This window comes from Carassius auratus, unplaced genomic scaffold (assembly GCF_003368295.1).
Source record: "Carassius auratus strain Wakin unplaced genomic scaffold, ASM336829v1 scaf_tig00036091, whole genome shotgun sequence".
NCBI lineage: Eukaryota > Metazoa > Chordata > Actinopteri > Cypriniformes > Cyprinidae > Carassius > Carassius auratus.
The window spans coordinates 170,001-190,702 of NW_020526286.1; the positions used below are offsets into that span (position 1 = coordinate 170,001).

Consider the following 20,702-nt stretch of genomic DNA (forward strand, 5'->3'; position numbering starts at 1 on the left):
AATCACAGCTGATATGGCCTTCCATTTATCAGACCGGTGTATAGTATTTCACATAAATTAAATTTTTACAAAAACATACTTTTCCTACTGTTGCTGCAGTATATAATATGTAGTGTGTACAGTATGCAGATCTTCTGCATGATTACATTTGTATATGATAATATGCAACCAGAGCACATTGAGTGCAACAGTGTATCCCACAATGCAATAGACTTGACCTTTGATTGTTTGATAATCTGACTGCCCAACAGTATATATACTATATTCTACTTCCTGTTAGAAATAATAACAGCACTTTTTTCAAAGATCAGGGTTGTATTTGTGTAAAATAAGAGTTTACCAATTAGAGACATGACTTCAGATGTATGCATGCATAATTCAGACCAATGTACCGTAGTGCGGTCGCAGAAGAAGGGTGTGTTTTACCGTACGTTTCTTTTGTTTTGAGTGTGAACTTCACTGAGACGGAGGAATCAAAGTGGGATTGAAACGCTGATTAAAGTCTGTGTTGAATGAGAAAGATCATTTCTGAGGCTTTTCCTCAGATCGGTGTCTGATGAGACCTAAATACCCGCGCGTCCCGACAGCCGTGTCAAAGATTGATGATGAAAAACATAAAAACAGAGAGAATGAAGAGAAAGGAGGAAGAAAAGACAAGGGAATGTTTCAGAGCCTGTTATTTTAGGATGATTAATTTCAGAGCGCTGCAAATATGAGTTTAAATACTAGACACACTAGAGCTGCTTTCAACCGATTTCAACCACTTCTGGCTTCAAGTGCTGAGAGTTTTGATTATGCTTTTATTAAAATTATAGTTCAGCCAAAAAAAATTCATGCTGTTCCAAAACCATATGGTTTTCTTTCTTCCAGGGAAAAGGGAAAGGAAAAAAAGGATTAAATAAAAGAATATAATATATTCCCATTTAAACAATTGTTCTTTTTAATACATTTGTGGAAACCTTTATTCATTTTTCAGGGTCCTTTACTGAATAGAAAGCTCAAAAGAACAGCGTTTATTTGAAATATACTTTTTTTGTAACATTATAAATGTCTTTACTTTCACTTTTGGACAATTTAATGTGTCCTTGGTGAATAAATGGATTAATTTCTTCCAAAAAAGCAATGTAAAATTAAAATGTTTTCACCAAAAAAAAAAAAAAGAGAAAGAGAAAAAAAGACAGTAAAGACATACATTTAAATGGTTAGTCTCTGAAAATCTCAAATGTTGTTTATGTTCACATTCATAAAAGCTTATTTTATAACCAAACACAGTATTCTTGATTTACTACTACTTTAATGTGATATTTCTGATGATTTTTGTCAAATCTAAAGTTAAATAAAACTAAACCCATTTTTTTTATTGAACCAAATTAAAATATAATTTTTTTTAAATAGAACTTATTAATATTTTGCAACTAGCAAAGTAAGTTGAATTGCTAAAATTCCTAAATAAAAATGATTTAAAACATTTCTGTGTGTTTTGTGTCTCAGGTCTGCGTCTGGCGGAGCAGCTGGGTCGTCGGGAGGACGAGGCCAAGATCCGACACCGTCTGGGGCTCTCGCTGTGGGCCAGCGGCAATCTGGAGGAATCCCAGCACCAGGTACCGTCCACACACACACACACACACACAGCCAATTTCCTGCAGTCTCCGCACAGATGCACAGGATGCTCATGAACGCTCTTCTTGACAGAACTCCACTGTCTCTGCTTCTAATGATGTGTCTGTAGGCAGACGTGTGTGTGTGTGTGTGTGTGTGTGTGTGTGTGTTTCGGATGTTTGCGGACTTGTTATCTCCGTGGGTCTCTTCACTTGTGACTTCATCATTCTGTGAGGCAAACAAAGAAGCCGAATCTGCTGTTCAGGAAGTCAAGCTGCACAAACACACACTCTCTGCTTTTAAGCCCTGATTGATCCAGGCCTGTCAGCCCAAACTAGATCCTCGTCATCAGCACACACTCCAGCTCAGGGTTTGTTTGAGCAATCACTGTTTCTATCTACAGCTAAAAGCAAAAAGATAATGAAATAAACTATAACTGAAATAAAAAATATATATACTGTATATATATATATATATATATATATACATATATATATATACATATATATATATAATTATTATATTAAATTTTTACTATTTTATTGTAATATTTAAAATATTATTAACATAGTTAATTTGATAAATGTAAGTAGTATTAATAATATTAAATTCAGTTGTATACATTGTATTTCAAGTAGTTAGCAAATTAGTTTAAATTGATTCACTGTACATATTAAACTGATATTTTTATTATATTATATTTGTATTATAATATTTTAAATGGTATTAATACAGTAAAGTTTATTAATTTAAGTAGTATTAATAATAATATTTATTAATGCAATTTTTTCCCAACTAGTTAACAAATTAATATTTCTAATTTTTGTTTAAATTAATGTACTAAAATGACTGATATGTTTTATTATATTTTGTATTATTATTTTATTTTAATATTTAAAATAGTATTAATAAATTCTTTGTTTTAATTTAATTAGAATTAATATTAATTTCCGTTTTAATAATGCTATCTTATTCAACTAGTTATCAAATGAATCTTTCTCTTTTTAATTTAGTTTAAATCGATGTACTAAAATAACTAAAACTTAAATAAAAAATGTTTTAAACATTATATAGACATTAAAAAACAACAACAAACCCTAAATGACGAACACATGACAAAAATAAATAAAACTATAACAGAAAGAGAAGATATAAAAATAAAAACGTCTACATTTGAATAAAAGCTCTATAAGTATGTACATGTTGAAGCGCTTCAACAAGCTTTGTTTGGAAAGCACCACAATGTTTCCACTCCACTTGATATGCGTTTTTACGGTCGAGTGATTCATGAATCATTGCTAAATGGTTCAACTGAATTGTTAGAAAAACAGAAATTAACCTGAAAGCATCAGAAATACCCTAGAGAGTTTAGTTTAAATGTATTTTGGGATATTGTATATAAGAAATAGTCATAGCATTTAATAATATTCTAGGGATGCATGATATATATCAGCTGGTTTTTATATATGCTATTGTTTAAAACCATTGGGTTCAGTAAGACAAAAAATTCTTATATTCAGCAAAGATGCATTAAATTGATTAAAAGTGCATTTAAAATGTTTTAAAATATTTCTATTTCAAATAAATGCTGTTCATTTGAACTCTCAAAATAAAATGCATCATGTTTTCCACAAAAATATGAAGCAGCACAACTGTTTGATAATGTTAAATGTTTCTTGAGCAGGAAATCAGCGTATTAGAATGATTTCTGAAGATCATGTGACTCTGAAGACTGGAGTAATGATGCTGAAAATACAGCTTCGATCACATAAATAAATTACATTTTAATATATATTACAATAGAAAACATCAATTTTAAATTGCAATAATATTTCACAATATTACTGTGTTTACTGTATTTATTATCAAATAAATGCAGCCTTGGTGAGCATAAAATACTTACTTTAAAAACATTAAAAATCTTACCGACCCTAACTTTTGAACTGTAGTATACTGTATATCAATGTTTATTTGTTCTAGTCTGTTTTATTTTAAGGACAGTGGTAGATTATTGCAAAGATTCAACTCTTTATAAACAACCATAAATCTGTATTTAATGCCTCATAGGTGAGTGTTGCTACATATGAAACTAATATAAATAGTTTTTTGATAAAAAATATATTAGCAAGGTGAAAAAAAATTTTGTTTGCAAATATTGAGCAGTAAAAAAAAATCACTGGATGTTTTCCTGTAATATTTTAGGGTTGCTTTGTGGACTAAACTTTTCAATCAATAACATAAAACCAGCCTGAGGTGCACTGAACCCCTGAGATTATTTTTTGAGCTCAGCTTTTATTTGATTTCTTTGATGATTTCTGGAGGTCATCGTCTCAGACGGTGACAGTGGTTGTAGTCGTCTCTGTAATCATCTGCTCGGATCACATTTCATCATGGCCGTCTGGGGAGGAAGCTCTAGATTGTTCTTCATCCCTCTGTAAATTACAGAGCGAGTCTCACGGCTCGGGTACGGCACAGAGAAGGATGTTGATCACATATGTGCTGAACGTCTACAGGGAGACGGAAGATTAGAGGATAATGTGTTTAGATCATCGTGCAGCCAGTCTTGTCAATTAGGCAGCTGTGCCATTGGGGATGGACGTGCTATAGTTCAGTCTGAAAGAGTGAGAAACCGTCAGACTTGAGTCTCACACGCATCTGGCGGCAGCTGTCAATCAAACAAACACACCATGCACTACACGATCATATCGTTCAGATATGAAGTTCAGATGGGTGCCGCTTTTGTTAAGACGTCCAGATGTTTGTGCACTACACAACACAATCAAACGAGGATGCATCACTTTTGCCACATTTTTCCCTTGACTCACCAAAAGACAGTTTGGGATGCATTTTCTTCTCAGTAAATGCATTAAAAAAAAAAAAAAAAAAACTGCAAATTAGAGTGGTGTTTGCCAAAGCGGATAAATGATTGCTAGGTGGTGTGTTGTCTCTAGATATGGCTCAGGTCAGTGTTGCTGGCCAATGTTTATTAACCCTCAGCCCATCTGAGATGTAGATGAGCTTGTTTCTTAATAGTCAACAGATTTGCTCACCAGTGGACCCTATGCAGTGAATGGGTGCCGTCAGAATGAGAGTCAGAATTCAGTTTTTCTCTTCACTAGACATTAAGTGTGGAGTGGTGTGGATTATTGTGATGTTTTTATCAGCTGTTTGGACTCTCATTCTGACGGCACCCATTCACTGCAGAGCATCCACTGGTGAGCAAGTGATGCAATGCTACATTTCTACAAATCTGTTCCCTTGAAACAAACTCACCTACATCTATGACGTGAGGGTGAACACATTTTCAGCAAATGTTCATTTTTGGTTGTAATATTTCTTTAATCACTAAATGACACACTGTAGCTTTAAATATGTTCACACTCTTGTACATGTGTTGGCTGGGAGTTTGTATCTGTTTCAGGCTGTAGAGTGGAGAAAATCAGCAAACTCGAGTCAGCTGATAGAACAGTGTGTGTGTGTGTGTGTTTTGTGAGTGTAGTAATAGTAGCTTTTCATGGCCTTCCTCCCTGGTGACTCACTTGTGTGTGATGTATAGATGGTTCTGGAGCACTGCAGATGGAGTGTGTGTGTGTGTGTGTGTGCATGTGTGTGCGTGCATGCGTGTGCGTGTGTGTGTGTGTGTGCTGATGCATTCCACTCTTAATTGATTGCAGGCTGGCTGTGCTGTATGCTGATGAAGGGCTCTCTGCAGCCGAACCCCTGAGAAACACTGCATTCCACACCACAAACACACACACACACACACACACCTCGAAAACACATAAATACCCAGACATGCAATATCAGGCAGCACTGCGGGCGCTAAACTAAAAGCTACTCCTCATTTGAAGCAGGACGACTTGACAACTACAGTCCAGCTGCCCTTTTAAAACACATTCAACAGTGTTTTTGACTAGTTTAGCAGTAAAAACATCTTAATATTCTTTAAACAAGACATGTTTGCTTGGGGCAGGTTGCATAAGTCACTAATATTAATATTTCTCTTGCTAAATGTGTTTTCCTGGTTTTAAGTGTAATGAAATTTAACCTCACTTAATTTAGACAATTTTATGCATAAATCAAGAAACAAATATTTGCCAGTGGGATAAGAAAAAAAAAATAGCAGACATTTTATTAAAACCAGTCATTACTTTTATGCAATATTAAGCTTGTACGTTTGCTTGTAAAGTTAATTTATATTTTATATTTTTATGGAAAAACAAAGCTGAAATGGCTTTGTCCATTAAATCGTTTATTTAATAATTGAATCATACATTTGATCTGTAGGTTCTATATTTGATAAGATAATTTTATTAAGGGAGCCATTTATTTCATGAGTGAATCATTTATTCGATCAGCGAAATTTTTATTCAATCATTGAATCATGTTTTGATCTTCAAATCAAATATTCCATTTATTGAATCATTTATTCGATCGCTGAATCATTCCTTTAATCAGTGAATCATATACTGGATGTGTGAAGTCAGTGAATTGTTTATTTTAAAAGTGAATCTTTTTTTCATCAATTGAATTGTTGAATCATTGAATCATATATTTGATTTCTAAATTACATGTGAATCAGTATTTACTGTACATGAAGCATGCTAGTGAATCGACTGAGTAAAATGAATCAGTCATCCCAAAACTACTTAAGAGAAAAGAGTGTATTTGATTATTGCATGTGCAACACAAAATGATGAAAAATGCATTACAAATTAAAAGCTCATTACTATTTGCTACTAGAAAAGATACACTGAAGGCATATCTGTTACACTACTGAAAAACGTAAGTTCGATTGTTCTCAAGATGTACGTCAATGCTACATGCTGGTCTTCTCTCTGACAGTCCGTCAGACATGCGGTGGCAGCGTCACAGACAGACGTACGCTGATGCTGTCTTTCCCTCCGCTGCTGTGAACGAGAGGATATCATTAGCCAGAAATACCACGTCACTCACAAACTCACACTTTCGATTGCTATACGAGAACCAGACCGGTCGGCATAAATGGTGCACATTCATGTGCTTAGATTGGTTTAGACTCATGTCACATATAGCGTTTCATCTGGACTTGCTATGATTTGATTAAAGGCAACAAGAGAATAAGTTTCGAAAGGAACTGGTGTGTTTTAGGAGTGGAGGTCTGCTGCCCTCGGCTGTCCTCATCTGAGCACTGCATCCACACTCACTCATGCTCTCTTTAGGCGTCATGTTTCTCCGTAGCGTGATAACACACATGCCAGTGTTTCTGTGTCAGGGCAGGTCAGTGCTTTTATTATTAACACACGTGTGAGTAATGCACAAAATCTTGTTTCTTGCCTCACAGCTGTACCGTGCGTCGGCTCTGTTCGAGACCATTCGTCATGAAGCGCAGCACAGCACCGACTACAAGCTGTCTCTGTTCGACCTGCAGACCTCCTCGTACCAGGCTCTCCAGAGGGTCCTTGTCAGCCTCGGTATAAATATTCTCCTTCTATCTCATCCTGCTTATATCATACATTATCCATTCAGAGCATAAAACTGCTTATCTGTGTATGTAAGATTAATGTGCGGTCCTTAATGCTAAATAAGCCCTCTATCAGTCTGCAGGGGTTTGTTTTGCAGTAATGACCAGCTGACTGGACATTAATATGTGGATAGACGGCAAAATGTGACTTATTAATGAGTTTTTGGACTACTATTTAAAATCTTAAAATCCTTGAAACTTTTATTTATTAGTGTATTTTGGTATTTACGGCAATGGCTGATTTTTTCACTTGTTTTTAACTTGTAGAAATGTGAAAAATATATTATGCAATGTTGCGTCTGAAGCAGCTTGATGTTTTTCGAGGATTTTTAGATTGAAAAATACTCATTAACATAGGAGTTTTTGCAGTGAACTTGCAAATAAATCAATAAATAGACATGCACTACCATTTGAAAGTTTGTGGTCGTGAGATTTTTTTATGTTTTTGAAAGCAGTCTCTTATGCTAATCCAAGGCTGTATATATTTAATCAAAAATTCTGAAACATTGTGAAACATTTCTATAATTTAAATGAGCTGTTTTGTATTTGAATGCATTTTAAAATTTAATTTATTCCAGTGATGCAAAGCTGAATTTTTCAGCATCATTACTCTACAGCGTCACATGATCCTGCAGAAATCATTCTAACATTGAAAACAGTCATGCTGCTTCATATTTCTCTGGAAACTGATAGAAACCTAGAAATAGAACAGCATTTATTTGAAATATAAATCCTTTATAGCCTTATTATGTCTTCATTGTCACGTTTTGATCATTTTAATGTGTCCTTGCTGAAAAAAGTATTACTTTCTTACTGAAAAAGACTAAACTCATGAATGTAATGTATTTATCTGATATTGTCTTTGCACATATTGCTGTCAAAATCCAAAAAGCATCATAAAAACACAAATAAAGTAGTTAGCATACTATGCTAGTTTTCCGATGATGGTTTTATGTGAGGATCTTTATGAAATTGAAATTCTGTGGCCTGCAGTTCACTGCATATGCATGAAACAGTCAAAGATCTCTGGAAATGAGGTTAGACATACATGTATGTATTCATGGGTTTATGAAGACCAGCGCTGACCTCTGACCTCTGCTCAGGTCACCATGATGAAGCTCTGGCCGTGGCGGAGCGTGGACGCACTCGGGCCTTTGCTGACCTGCTGGTGGAGAGACAGACGGGTCAGCAGGACTCTGACCCCTACACGCCCGTGACCGTGGAGCACATCCTGGACACTGTGAACGGACAGAGGGCCCTGGTGCTCTACTTCTCTCTGGCGGCAGGATACCTGTACAGCTGGCTCCTGGCCCCCGGCTCCGGTAAGACACTCGGGTTCAAACCTCACAAGCGTTGATTAATAAACTCCCAAGGTGCCTTTGCACAAGCTGTTCCATGTAAGGTTCTGCGTAACTCTATACAGTCTTAGACGTATCACACATGAGGATGAAGGGCCCTATGAGGACTGATTTCTTTCTCCCAGATTCATTTTTTTCCTTTTTAATTTTTGGATTGTGTTTTGGTTGTTTTTGTTGCATTTCATTTGTTGTTACATTTCAGAAATCTAAAAAAAAAATGTGATTAATGCAAATCATGAACATTTAAAAATGTAACAACAATTCATTAAAAATTAAAAAAAAATATATATATTTTTAGGGGCCTATAAAATCTTCTTTTTTTCTTCTGTTTAAAATCTTCTGGATTCTCTCTTTTTGTTTTTCTTCTTAATTGTCTTTTACATTTTCTTTAATTTTAATTTTTATACATTTTAGTAATCAAAAGCATGTTTAATTAAATGAATTAATTTTGTTCCAGATAAATTTTAGTAAACAATTGCAAAGCAAGCCTAAAATAGTTTAACAACAATTTAATAAAGGTTAAACAAAAATTAAAATTTTAGCAACATATGAATTCTTTTAGTTTTTACCCTGAAATTTAGTTTCTGTCCATTTACATTTTCATGGATTGCATTTTTTTTCTATTTTGAAATTAATTGTTTTTAATCAAAAATCATGTCTGATTAATGAAAATCATGGAACTCATACAATTTAACATTTTCTTAAAGGTTAAGGCCCTTTTAATTTTTTTTCCCCCATTTTAATTTATCTGGATTCTATTATAATGCTTTAATTAATTACAATAGTAGTTTTGATTATTTTTTTTTTATTTTTATTTTTTTTTTACAATTATAGGGCCCTATGGAATGTTTTCTGTTTTTCAGAAACTGTGTTGTTTTATTTTTTATTTTTTTTAATTTTTATTTAATTTTATTGGACACCACCATATTGTGAGTTGATCAAGTGAACAAGCCTACTTTTGATTTATTTATCCAAAATTTGCCAAATTCTGTGACATTCGGCATTATAGAGTAAATTCCATTCTATAACTGAATTCCATGATTCTGTCTGTGTTTTCTGTGGAAATCGTAGGATCCTAACACAGGTTAAAGACTGAGAGTGCAGCAGTGTGTGGTTAGTGTGTTTAGAGGCGTTGATGTGTGTGTGTGTGTGTGTGTGTGTGTGTGTGTGTGTGTGTTTGTGGGTAGGGGGTGATGGAGGTGTCAGACAGACACAGCACACATCTGAACAGTTCATCAGAGCCCGATCTGGAGACACACTGAGACGCTGTCTGTCTGTTTGAACACAGACCAACACAACACACATCACATTTACACTAACAGATCAATAAAGCTGAGGCCGTCACAAACACCATTCTGTGAAACTAATGCCTTTCTCTTATGTAAACGCACATTTCTGTTACATTTTAAGCATTTAATTTGACAAAATGCATCTTAGGCTAAACTAGATGAGTATGATTTTCTTTATATATATATATATATATATATATATATATATATATATCAGTGTTAATTTCGTTGACTAAATATTTTCGTCATTATTTTCGTCACGAATATATTTTTGCGGACAAAAACGAAACGAAAACTAAAAAAGAAGGCACTGATGGAGACTAAAACTATGACTAAATTGATTGACATTATCGTCAACGAATAAAGGACGAGACGAAAATAGACTGTGACGAAAATCAAATCAGCAGACGGGAGAGATGCGAGGAATGAACAAAAGAACCGGCAAAACGGAACAGGCGAGACTGCATGAGAGAAGAGAACCAATCCGAGCCTGACTTATTGAGACGTGAAGCGAAGGTTTTCAGTTTTTAAATGAGCTCCCGGGAAGTCGGCATTCGAAGAGGTGATGTCTAAAAGAGCGACAAAACCACCGCTCACTTCACGTTTGACGACGAACAAAACAAAACAAAGTGTAAAGCACGCGGAGCGCTCATTCGTGGCAAGAACACAACCAATTTGAAAAGACATTTACAGACGAGCCACACGGACATTTTCTCAAATGTAATTTCACAACGATGTTCTTTTGTTTATTGAGCTAAGCAAAATTGGAAGACTGCAGTGCATAGATGTTGTAGCATTAAATATTACGAACTGAAAAGTACTGTAAAATAGCCCCTTCTTCAAGTTAGATGAGAGCACAATACTAATACGTAATATTATGATACATACATTTGATTAATACTAATGTTTAGTATATTTTATAATGTTCTACTTGTTGACAATATCACAAATATTTCTATATTAGTCATGTGAAACGTGAATGTTCACATCCTATCATTATACATACTAATCTAGCAATATTGTAGTATTTAAAACATACAATATTGCTAGACAAATGAATACCTTATAAAATCTTGTTACTTTTTTTATCCACCCAACTTATTAAATATTTACTTTAAATGTATGCACTTATTGTTCAGCTCAGCTGTAAGCTTTAAGGTCCTGGACCTAACTTTATTTTTCTTTTATTGATGGTCAATTGGCAGCTAGTTATTGATTACATTATCATGACAGTGTTTGTTGCTGCATAAAAGCTTTTGAATGAAATAAAGACACAGTTGTGTTGAAATAAAGTTGAATTTGTGTTTTATATATTTTGGTTAAGTTTGTTTCCTATACCAGCTGTAAAAAATTGTCTAGTAAATCTGTTATTGATTTTAGTCTTATTTTAGTCGACTAAAATACCAAGCAATTTTAGTCGACTAAAATACCAAGCAATTTTAGTTGACTAAAATAAGACTGAAATTAAAACAAATCAGATGACTAAAACTTGACTAAAACTAAAAAGAATTATAGTCAAAAGACTAAGACTAAAACTAAATTAACATTTCGTGTCAAAATTAACACTGATATATATATATATATATAGGTCACAGCTTTCATGTACATATTGTTCCAAATAAAATTTGCATATTTGTTAATATAGCAAGGACAAGTTATAAACAGGACAACAAAATTAAAAAGTTCTGAATATTTATATATGTAATATTTTGAAACTATCAATGTATGCAGAACACTGTTTTCAGTTAACTTTATTTTAATTTGATAAATAGTTGATATTAGTTTATCTTGTGTTTCTAGCTTTTCAAACAAAATGTGCAAGTTGGAAACAGAACAAAATCCTACAACAAAGTAACAAATATTTGCTCAAACTTTCAATTTCAGGAAAGTAGTGTGAAGTGACACACACACACACACACACACACAGACACACACACACACACATGCACATGCTCAGTCGATCGGTGTGTTTGTCGCAGTCGTATTCCTCACACCTTCTGTTCCCCGTGGCTTCATTGTGCCGCCTGCTGTTTGTGGAAGCTGGTAAAAGCTGTAAATTAACGCAAAGCGGCAGCACCACCTGCCTCCATAATCCCACCCTCACACACACACACACACACACACACACACATATATATATATATATATATATATATATAATTCTTTCTCTCATAAAAGTGTGACATTATATTGTGACATTACATTATAGTGTGACACACACACACACACACACACACACACACATATATATATATATTTTTCATAAACACATCTGACTCAGGTAAGTTTTGAGAATACTTAGAAACGTCTGTAACAGAAAGACAAGCTCACGTAATCAAACAGACATATGTCTGAAAGCGGAGAGTGCTTTTGCTCATTTACAATATTCCCCTAACTAGATTTTATCCTCTCGCAGGAGACTGCTGACCTTGATCATGACTCTTGTGTGGCTCTATATGTATTCTCTCTTCATTATTACGCAAAGCACGAATTTAATGTCTGAAGCACTGATGCTCTCAGGAGTTTGAGAGCGTTCTGTTTGGTCTCAACTTTTCTTGATGATTGTCTTAAATCTGACCTTGATCTCCCGAGTTTGTATATTTTAAGATTACACTCCTTCACCATGGTGAAATCACTGTAATGTGTGACCTCTCATGGCTTACTGCTTTTATAAAACATCACCAGCAGCAATTACATTGAACAGTACCAATACTAATCAACGTAATCAGAGTGTGTATGATTTCAGAGATCGTCTCTGTCCAGATCAACATGAGTGTTGCTCTCTGTCTCACAGGTATCCTGAAGTTTCATGAGGTGTATCTGGGCGAGGGCGCGTCGGATGATGGCACATCAGACTTCCAGGAGGGCGGCGGAGGCTCTGTGCCCGCGGCTGGCGGCTGTGGAGGCTCGTCTCTGGAGCAGCACATCGCTAACACGCGGGAAGCTCTGGGAGTGGACTCATACTACAGCAGGTGAATGTCTGAATCACACATCCTTTATACACCATCACCACGTACACACTGCTGCTCAATTCTATTTATTTGGGAATTATTACTATGCATTTTATTCAAATATACAGTACAGACCAAAAGATTGGAAACATTACTATTTTTAATGTTTTTGAAAGAAGTTTCTTCTGCTCATCAAGGCTGCATTTATTTGATCAAAAATACAGAAAAAAACAGTAATATTGTGAAATATTATTACAACTTAAAATAATAGTTTTCTATTTGAATATACTTTAAATAAATAATTTATTCCTGTGATGCAAAGCTGAATTTCTGTCACATGATCATTTAGAAATCATTGTAATATTCTGATTTATTATGAGTGTTGGAAACAGTTCTGCTGTCTAATATATTTGATGAAGAAAAGGTTAAAAAGAACTGCATTTATTCAAAATAAAACAAAAATTCTAATAATATATATTTTCTTTACTATCACTTTTGATCAATTTAACACATCCTTGCTTAATAAAAGTATTGATTTTATTTTAAAAAAAAAGAAAGAAAAAAATTACTGATCCCAAATTACTGACCAGTAGTGTATATTGTTATTACAAACTATTTATATTTTAAAAACATAGCTTTTTTTTTACTTTTTATTCATCAAAGTATCCTAAAAAAGTATCACATGTTCTGAAAAAATATTAAGCAGCAGAACTGTTTCCAACTTTGATAATGAATCATCATATTAGAATGATTTCTAAAGGATCATGTGATAATCAGAGGTGGGTAGAGTACCCAAAAACTTTACTCAAGTAAAAGTAAAAGTAATTCTAGAAATATTTACTCAAGTAAAAGTAAAAGTACTAGTCTTGAATAGTTACTTGAGTAAGAGTAAAAGAGTATCGGATAAAAAATCTACTCAAGTAGGTAGTTACTTTGGGTCATATATACGGAGCCTATTTTTATTTAGATATATAGATAAATGTATGTAATGTATGTGTGCGTGTGTAAATGTATATATTTCATCAGCCTTTACTCCAATTTATTATAAAACCCTGTCTGTTTACTTAAGTAACAGATATAGGTTTCATACCATAACATATTTTTAATACGACTGACTTTATATTAAATGTGAATTTAACATTAAAAGTTAATGTGATATAAATATTGCTACTAATCTTTCATTGTTCAGAAAGAGAGCAAATAACATTTACATTATTAAAGATCATTTTCACTGACAGTCTAGATTTCAATCACTCTCAGAAACTCCCATTAAAATCACTGAAACTGTTGTGAACACTGTGAAATCAATATCTTAATTATAGATTCGTACACACATCTGCACTTTGTTGTTTCTGACGAGAGAATTCGCCAGAAAGAGGTATTCAGTCAGTGAGCGAGTGAAGGAAGCACCGGCATTTCAGCGATGACTCATCGGAACACCTCTGATTGGCCATTACCAAAACCGTGTGTGATTGGTTATAATGCGCAGCGCTGTAAAAACGCGTCTGTCTCTGGCTCAGCGCCAGCAAGCGATCACAGATCTGAATTTAGCAGCTGATGATATGACTCACTGAACGTATTTGCACCGGTGTGATTGTATTAAAATTAATAAAATCTTAATCGGCTATTTTTGGTCTTTTGGAAGCTGCATTCAACTTGACTCCCCTCTGTTATAAGCCACACACGTACAACAAACTAATGTCACAGTGGTATCGTGTACTGTAATCGAATGTAGCTCAAGTTATTACCTGTTAAAAAGTAGACAGCACACGCGTTCATCTAATAAGGATCTCCATCGCAAGCAAATAATAGCCTTTGCAGATTTTCTTTCAATTCAGTGCAGTTCCATAGCCACGTTTTCAACGCTGCTGATGTTAAACGTTAAAACTCTGAGTGAACCGCTTCAGACGCTCAGCACGTTGCTTCAGGGAACTGAACGACTCCTTCAAACTGATTCATGAACCAATTCACTCGTTTGCCAATTGGTTTGATTAAGCCTTTGAACAGAATTGACTCAAAAGAATGAATCATTAGCGAATGGGCATCGCTCATTGTCCAGAGAAAAGTAGACGGCGCGTTTGGAATAAACTGAAGCATTTATAACATTTATTGCATTAAGATAAAGTAACGAGAGGAGCGTCGCACACAGTAACGAAGTAAAAGTACAGATTTTTCCCAAAAAATTTACTCAAGTAAGAGTATAAAGTACCCATTTTTAAATATACTCTGAAAAAGTATTAGTTACCCCGAAAAATTACTCAAGTAAATGTAACGAAGTAAATGTAACTCGTTACTACCCACCTCTGGTGATAATGCTCCTAAAATTTCAGCTTTGCATCACAGAAATAAATGCTAATTTAAAGTATAATACATTTAAAAACAATTATTTTAAATTGTAATAATATATCAAAATATTACATTTTTTTTCTGTATTTTTGATCAAATAAATGCAGGCTTGATGAGCAGAAGAAACTTCTTTCAAAAACATTAAAAATAGTAATGTTTCCAAACTTTTGGTCTGTACTGTATTTAATTAATATCTGACTGTTATTTGTGGTTTAAAAGGTACATTGCTACATGGTTTTCTAGGATGCTCTTAATGTGTGTTAAGGTGTTGCTAGGTGTTTTCAATGGTGTACTGGATGTTAGAGCATTGCTAGGTTGTTGCAATGGTATTCTTAATGCTTGTTAGGGTGTTGAGTTGACTGGGTGTTGCAATGTGGTTCCAAGGGTGAACTGATGTTAGAGCATTGCTAGGTGGTTACAATGGTGTTCTTACTGTTTCTAGGGTGTGTGGGATGTTAGAGCATTGTTAGGTGGTTTCTAAGGTGCTGCTAAGTGGTTGTTCATTATGAAAAAATATAAAAAATAGGGTATTATAAATATGGATGGCTATGTTGAAAAGCAAGATTTAAGAACATGCTTTTCCCAGTAAAATATTACAGTAAACGTTCTGCAGAATGCAGCTGTGCTCATGTTAGTGTGAATGTCTGCAACCTCCTAAATATACCCTGATGATGCGGTCATGTTTGACCGCAGCGGGGTGGAGTGTGTGTGTGTGCGCATTCATGCCCCGCAGGAAGCACATCTCAGCGCTCACCGATGCTGTCATGGCTGGAGGCCACAGCACACTGATCTCTGGCTCTGTAGACCTAACCGGGCGGCAGCTGAGGAGTTATTCACCTCTCGCATGGAGGTTTCAGTGCTGCAGTGTTGAGTTCACTCTGACATGTAATTAGGTGAAGACGCTGGCAGGCTTGGAGTAGCAGAATGCAGGGAGAAGGATGGCAGAACGTCAGAAGCTCCTGGTGTGAATTAAGCAGTAGCCTGAAACAAAGGCCATTATTGTATGCGCGTAGAAAGCCGCGAGTCTCTCATGCCGGTGCCAGCACATTAGTCACTAGAGAGCTCTGCGCTCATCCCTGCCCATTAAAGGATAATTTAGTGCTTGACTGAGGGGCTGCGAGCAATCTTTTCCACTTGGTTGGGTGCAATATTCCACCTTTGAAGACCCCATTCATTGTGCAGAAAGAAAGAGGAACGAACAGGAATTGTGATACCCGTGACCGGCTGCAATATGAACGATTATGGCTCGTTTGGGTCTGTGTGTGTGAGTGCTGCTCGTAAGATTCTTAAATCTTGAATTATGACATTACAAACTGTATCTCAAAATATGACATTACATTTCATATTCTTAAATCTTGCTTTTCAACATAGCCATCCATATTTATAAAACCACGAAACAAACAACAATAGAGAAATTGAACTAGACACTGCTTAGATAATTTACTTTTATTTTACCAAACTAAGAGTTTGATCAAATCACTAACCCTTAGTATGAGTTGTAGTAATTGACAGATGACATAAAAGCTGTGGTCTGAGTTATGGCTCATAAACCAATTTGGCCTAATTTGCAGAAATAAACTGCTGTGATGATTTATAATTAGCATATTATAGCCGCAGACAGCGTGTTCAGTTTTAGTCAGCTGCTAAACAGCTTCTGTCTGCACTCCCGGTGTTTCTCCAGAGGCGTAATCAAACTCAGACCCAGTGTGAACAACTTTAGTTAACCTACCTGATCAGGTTAAAGAGTCGCTCACTATAGCAAGGTTTTCCTTTCAGAGCATCCCCGCATATCTCTGCATGCCACATGCGGTCCACATCACTGTCTCCACATCTGAGCCATCTTCATTTCCAAAGCACGTTTCCTAAACAGATCCGCCCATGGCCACATCTGCACCCACAGCAGCTCAGGTGCAGGAGAGCATGCGGACGGGTCGCAGATGCAAGCACTCGCCCCACAACTGGGTCTAAGTCTGTCACTTTAAGCCCAAATATATGAAGAGCAGATCTCATTCTCCGGCTCCTCCAAGTGCTTTTCATTTCTAGTTGGCACCAGAATTAGATTATTCCCATCCTACAGGGTTGAACCCTGACAAAGAATTCAATTAACATTTCAACTTGATTTGGGATGGCTTTCGTCTTGAGGGAGTGCAATGGACGCCGGAACATGTTTGCAGAGATAAAGGATGCAAAATGAGTGGTGCTCTGACATCTTGGAATAGTTCAGAAATCTAGGGAAGAGGATTAGCAGAACTTTTTTAAACAAACACACGCTAACGAGCTATTCAGACGTCTGTAGAGAATTCAACATGCATTCAGTGTATCAAGAAAAGTCATATTGTGAGATATAAAGTAACATTATGAGATATATTAAGTCACATTGTGAGCTATAGCCATATTGTGAGATATTCATTAATATTATACAATATACATGATCCTGTATTGAGGAATATTAAGTCAATGTGAGATCAGTCATATTATGAGATATAAAGTCATACATATAAAGTCGAGATACAGCCGTATTTTGAGAAATATTATGTTTGTGTAAAATATTAAGTTGTATTGTGCGATATATAGTAACATTATGAGATATTTACAGAAGTGTTAAGTCAGTGTGAGATATCAAGTGTTGTGAGATGTATGTAGTAGTATGAGATATATAAAGTCATTTAGAAATAATGCCATATAGTGAGATATATAGTCAAGGGTGCACATAAGTGGCCTACAGTTCCGCATGTGCGACCAAAATAAAAAAATTCGCAATATAAATATGTTCTGACAGCGCATTTGTGTACCGACAGGGTTGACAGCTGTTAATGCACAATTAACATTTTAGATCACAAACTGTACTGTATAAGTGTTTTTCAACCTGAAAGCATCAATCTAGGCTATGCCTACTGTTTCAAAGCACAATACAAAACATTCATCCACTGACGCTCTTTAATCAGCAGCGCTAAACCCGGAAGCGCGTTATACTTACTTGCCGGTAACCCGCCAAAATAAAAGCCTGCTGATTTTAAGTTTGAATATGATGAAAACGCTTTTGTTTATTTATTTTTAGACGATTTTTTTCAAAGCGACTTAAAATTTGGGAATACATAAAGCGATTCTTCTTAAAGAGACAAACAAAACAAAGTAGTAGTAAATATTAGCATTTTATTTTTACGTTTATTTACTATAAAATAAATGCATTTGTATTTAATACTAGGACTGCTTTTTATTTTTAATAATATTATCCCACACTATTATTTAGTTTAATTTTTAAAAAAACGAAATAAAGTGTAATAATATTATAACTATTATTAATTTATGTTTTATAGTTGCATTTAATGGCTCACGCTATATGCAGTGTGAGGACCAAACCAAATCTCCAGGTTCTCTTTTGAGAACCAGGCTGAAAAAAATTATGTGAACCCCTGTATATAGCAATATTATGTAAAATATAGTCAAAATGTGAGATATAATTCCATGTGATGTTTGTATTTATTTATAATATGAGATACATAATGCTATATTTTGAGATATATAGTTATTGTCAGATGTGTATTAATATTATGCTATATGTTCATATTTTGAGATATGAAATCAACATGTGATATATGCCGTTGTGCTCGAGTTAAAATTGTTTCTGTTATTTTACATTGCATCTCAATGGACGCTGTGAATGAAAAGTCAACAAACATGTGCTTGTCTGGATATATAAGCGGTATTGATAAATGGATGCAGTTTATCGCTCAGATGTTGAGCTTTCATAGCTGAGAAACTTAGAGTTACCAGTTATGTTTCATTGAAATGTTGTCAGAGAAAGTAAAATAGACATAAATGAGTCAATAGAAACGAGTATTTCTTGAATAATTGATTATATTATTTGGCGGAAATGATGTTTATTGTTTCGTTGTTAGTTTTACATCGTGAAATTATTCAATGAACTTGTTTTTCATTAAAAAAAAAACTATTAAGCCGAGCTACTCTTCAGTGATTGTACCATGTTTCATACCCAAAAGCTTCAACTGTGGTAAAATCACTGTAATACTTGTTGCTTGAATAAATCACATTATGTCTGGTGTTTCAGAGCTTGTTCCAGCAGCGAGACAGAGAGCGAAGCTGGAGACCTGTTGGACCAGCAGTTTGAAGAACTCAATAATAAACTCAACTCAGTGACTGACCCGACCGGCTTCTTGAGGATGGTTTCCAGAAACAACCTCTTCAACAGGTCAGACGCGACATTCATCATATAAAGTCTTTCTGAAAGTGTTTTCAGACCACATTTTTATTCTAATGAAAGCGAACAAGGTCGAAATGACAAATAAACACCTTTAGAGGGACATAAAAGGGGTTCAAATGATTCACCTGCTTTATTCTAAATCTTCTGAAAGTTATATGATAGATTTGTTGAGATGGAGGCCAAAACTGACAAGTTCATTGGACAAGTAGTGATCAAACAAAGTCAAAAGAACTATTCTAGAATTGTAATCTTTTAATAAAGTTGCATCTTTTTTATATGAATCATTTGATCCATGTCACAGAACCAGTTTGATTGATTCATTCGCTGATCTGGTTACTGGAAGTAAAGATTATTAGTGAAAAACCAGGAAAAGTTTGCCCTGATTTCTTCAGAAGAGTTGAAATGTAGCTCATGAATCGTGTTGACTATTTTTATGCCCTTTTTTGTTTCTAAAACAATTTTTCAAGACCTAGACATCAGGTCTGCAAAGGTTATTTAAGCTGAGATATGTCATGCTTTTGATATGTTTTCAAGTCAAGCTCCAAAATGACTAATAAACATGTCATAAAAGAGGTTAAAAATGAGTGCTTCCCGATATTTCAAGTCTTCTGAAGTCATATGAGAGTGAGGAACAGACCCAAATTTGAGTGTTAATCATGATAAAAATATCTAAAACAAGACAGATTCATTTTTTTGCATGACAACACCAGAGAAACGTAAACTTGTCATTTCTAAGGACACTGGTACATAGTTTTTTCTTGTTCTAGATCTGTTGTGTTTTAACATTTAACCAAAATAAACCATTTGATATGAATCTACAAGAAGAAAAGGCACTCAAAGAGCAGATGAAAACCCAATCAACACCAAATAATTACGCAACTTTTGCTCGTAATGGATCTAAACTTCTTTTTCTCAGTCCATTGGCAATAGAAATGGTATTTTTCGTTTTCTATAAGTGGTTAATTTTTTATCTAAAGGAAGAGAAAGCTGTCAAACAGCAAAGAAAACCACAATCAACACCAGATAATTAAGCGATTAATAAACATTATGCTCATAATGGATCTAAACTTATTTCTCAGTCCATTGGCAAAAAAAGAGACCAATTTATTAGCCAAAATAAACCATTTGGTATTAATCTTAAGGAAGAGAAACCATTCAAATAGTAGAGAGCAAAAAAAAAAAAAACAGTCAAACACTAAATCATCAAGCAATTAGTAAACATTTAGCTGGAAATGGATCTAAACTCTGCCGGTGGGAAAGAGCAGCTCAGACGGATGATAATTAGAGAGCCGTTTCGGAGAGATAGTTTGGCATTCGGTCGAGTGCTTCCCTTCCTGATTCATTAGGAGAGAAAGAGATGGTTATTAGCAGTGAGAGAGGGAGAAACGTCAGGAACAGCGAGGGTATGAGGCCAGGTTATGCAGTGCGTTGTTA

At 34.9% G+C, this 20,702-nt stretch overlaps 1 protein-coding gene across 1 annotated transcript in view; it reads left to right on the forward strand.

Moving 5' to 3' along the window:
• Positions 1–20,702, forward strand: part of LOC113082450 (tetratricopeptide repeat protein 28-like) — a 149,753-nt gene that overhangs the window by 118,072 nt on the left and 10,979 nt on the right. Inside the window, exons 8-12 of the mRNA XM_026254088.1 lie at positions 1,492–1,601; positions 6,923–7,052; positions 8,206–8,424; positions 12,544–12,721; positions 19,116–19,256. Of these exons, the coding sequence (XP_026109873.1) occupies positions 1,492–1,601; positions 6,923–7,052; positions 8,206–8,424; positions 12,544–12,721; positions 19,116–19,256 (778 nt within the window). The remainder of the gene's footprint in view (positions 1–1,491; positions 1,602–6,922; positions 7,053–8,205; positions 8,425–12,543; positions 12,722–19,115; positions 19,257–20,702) is intronic.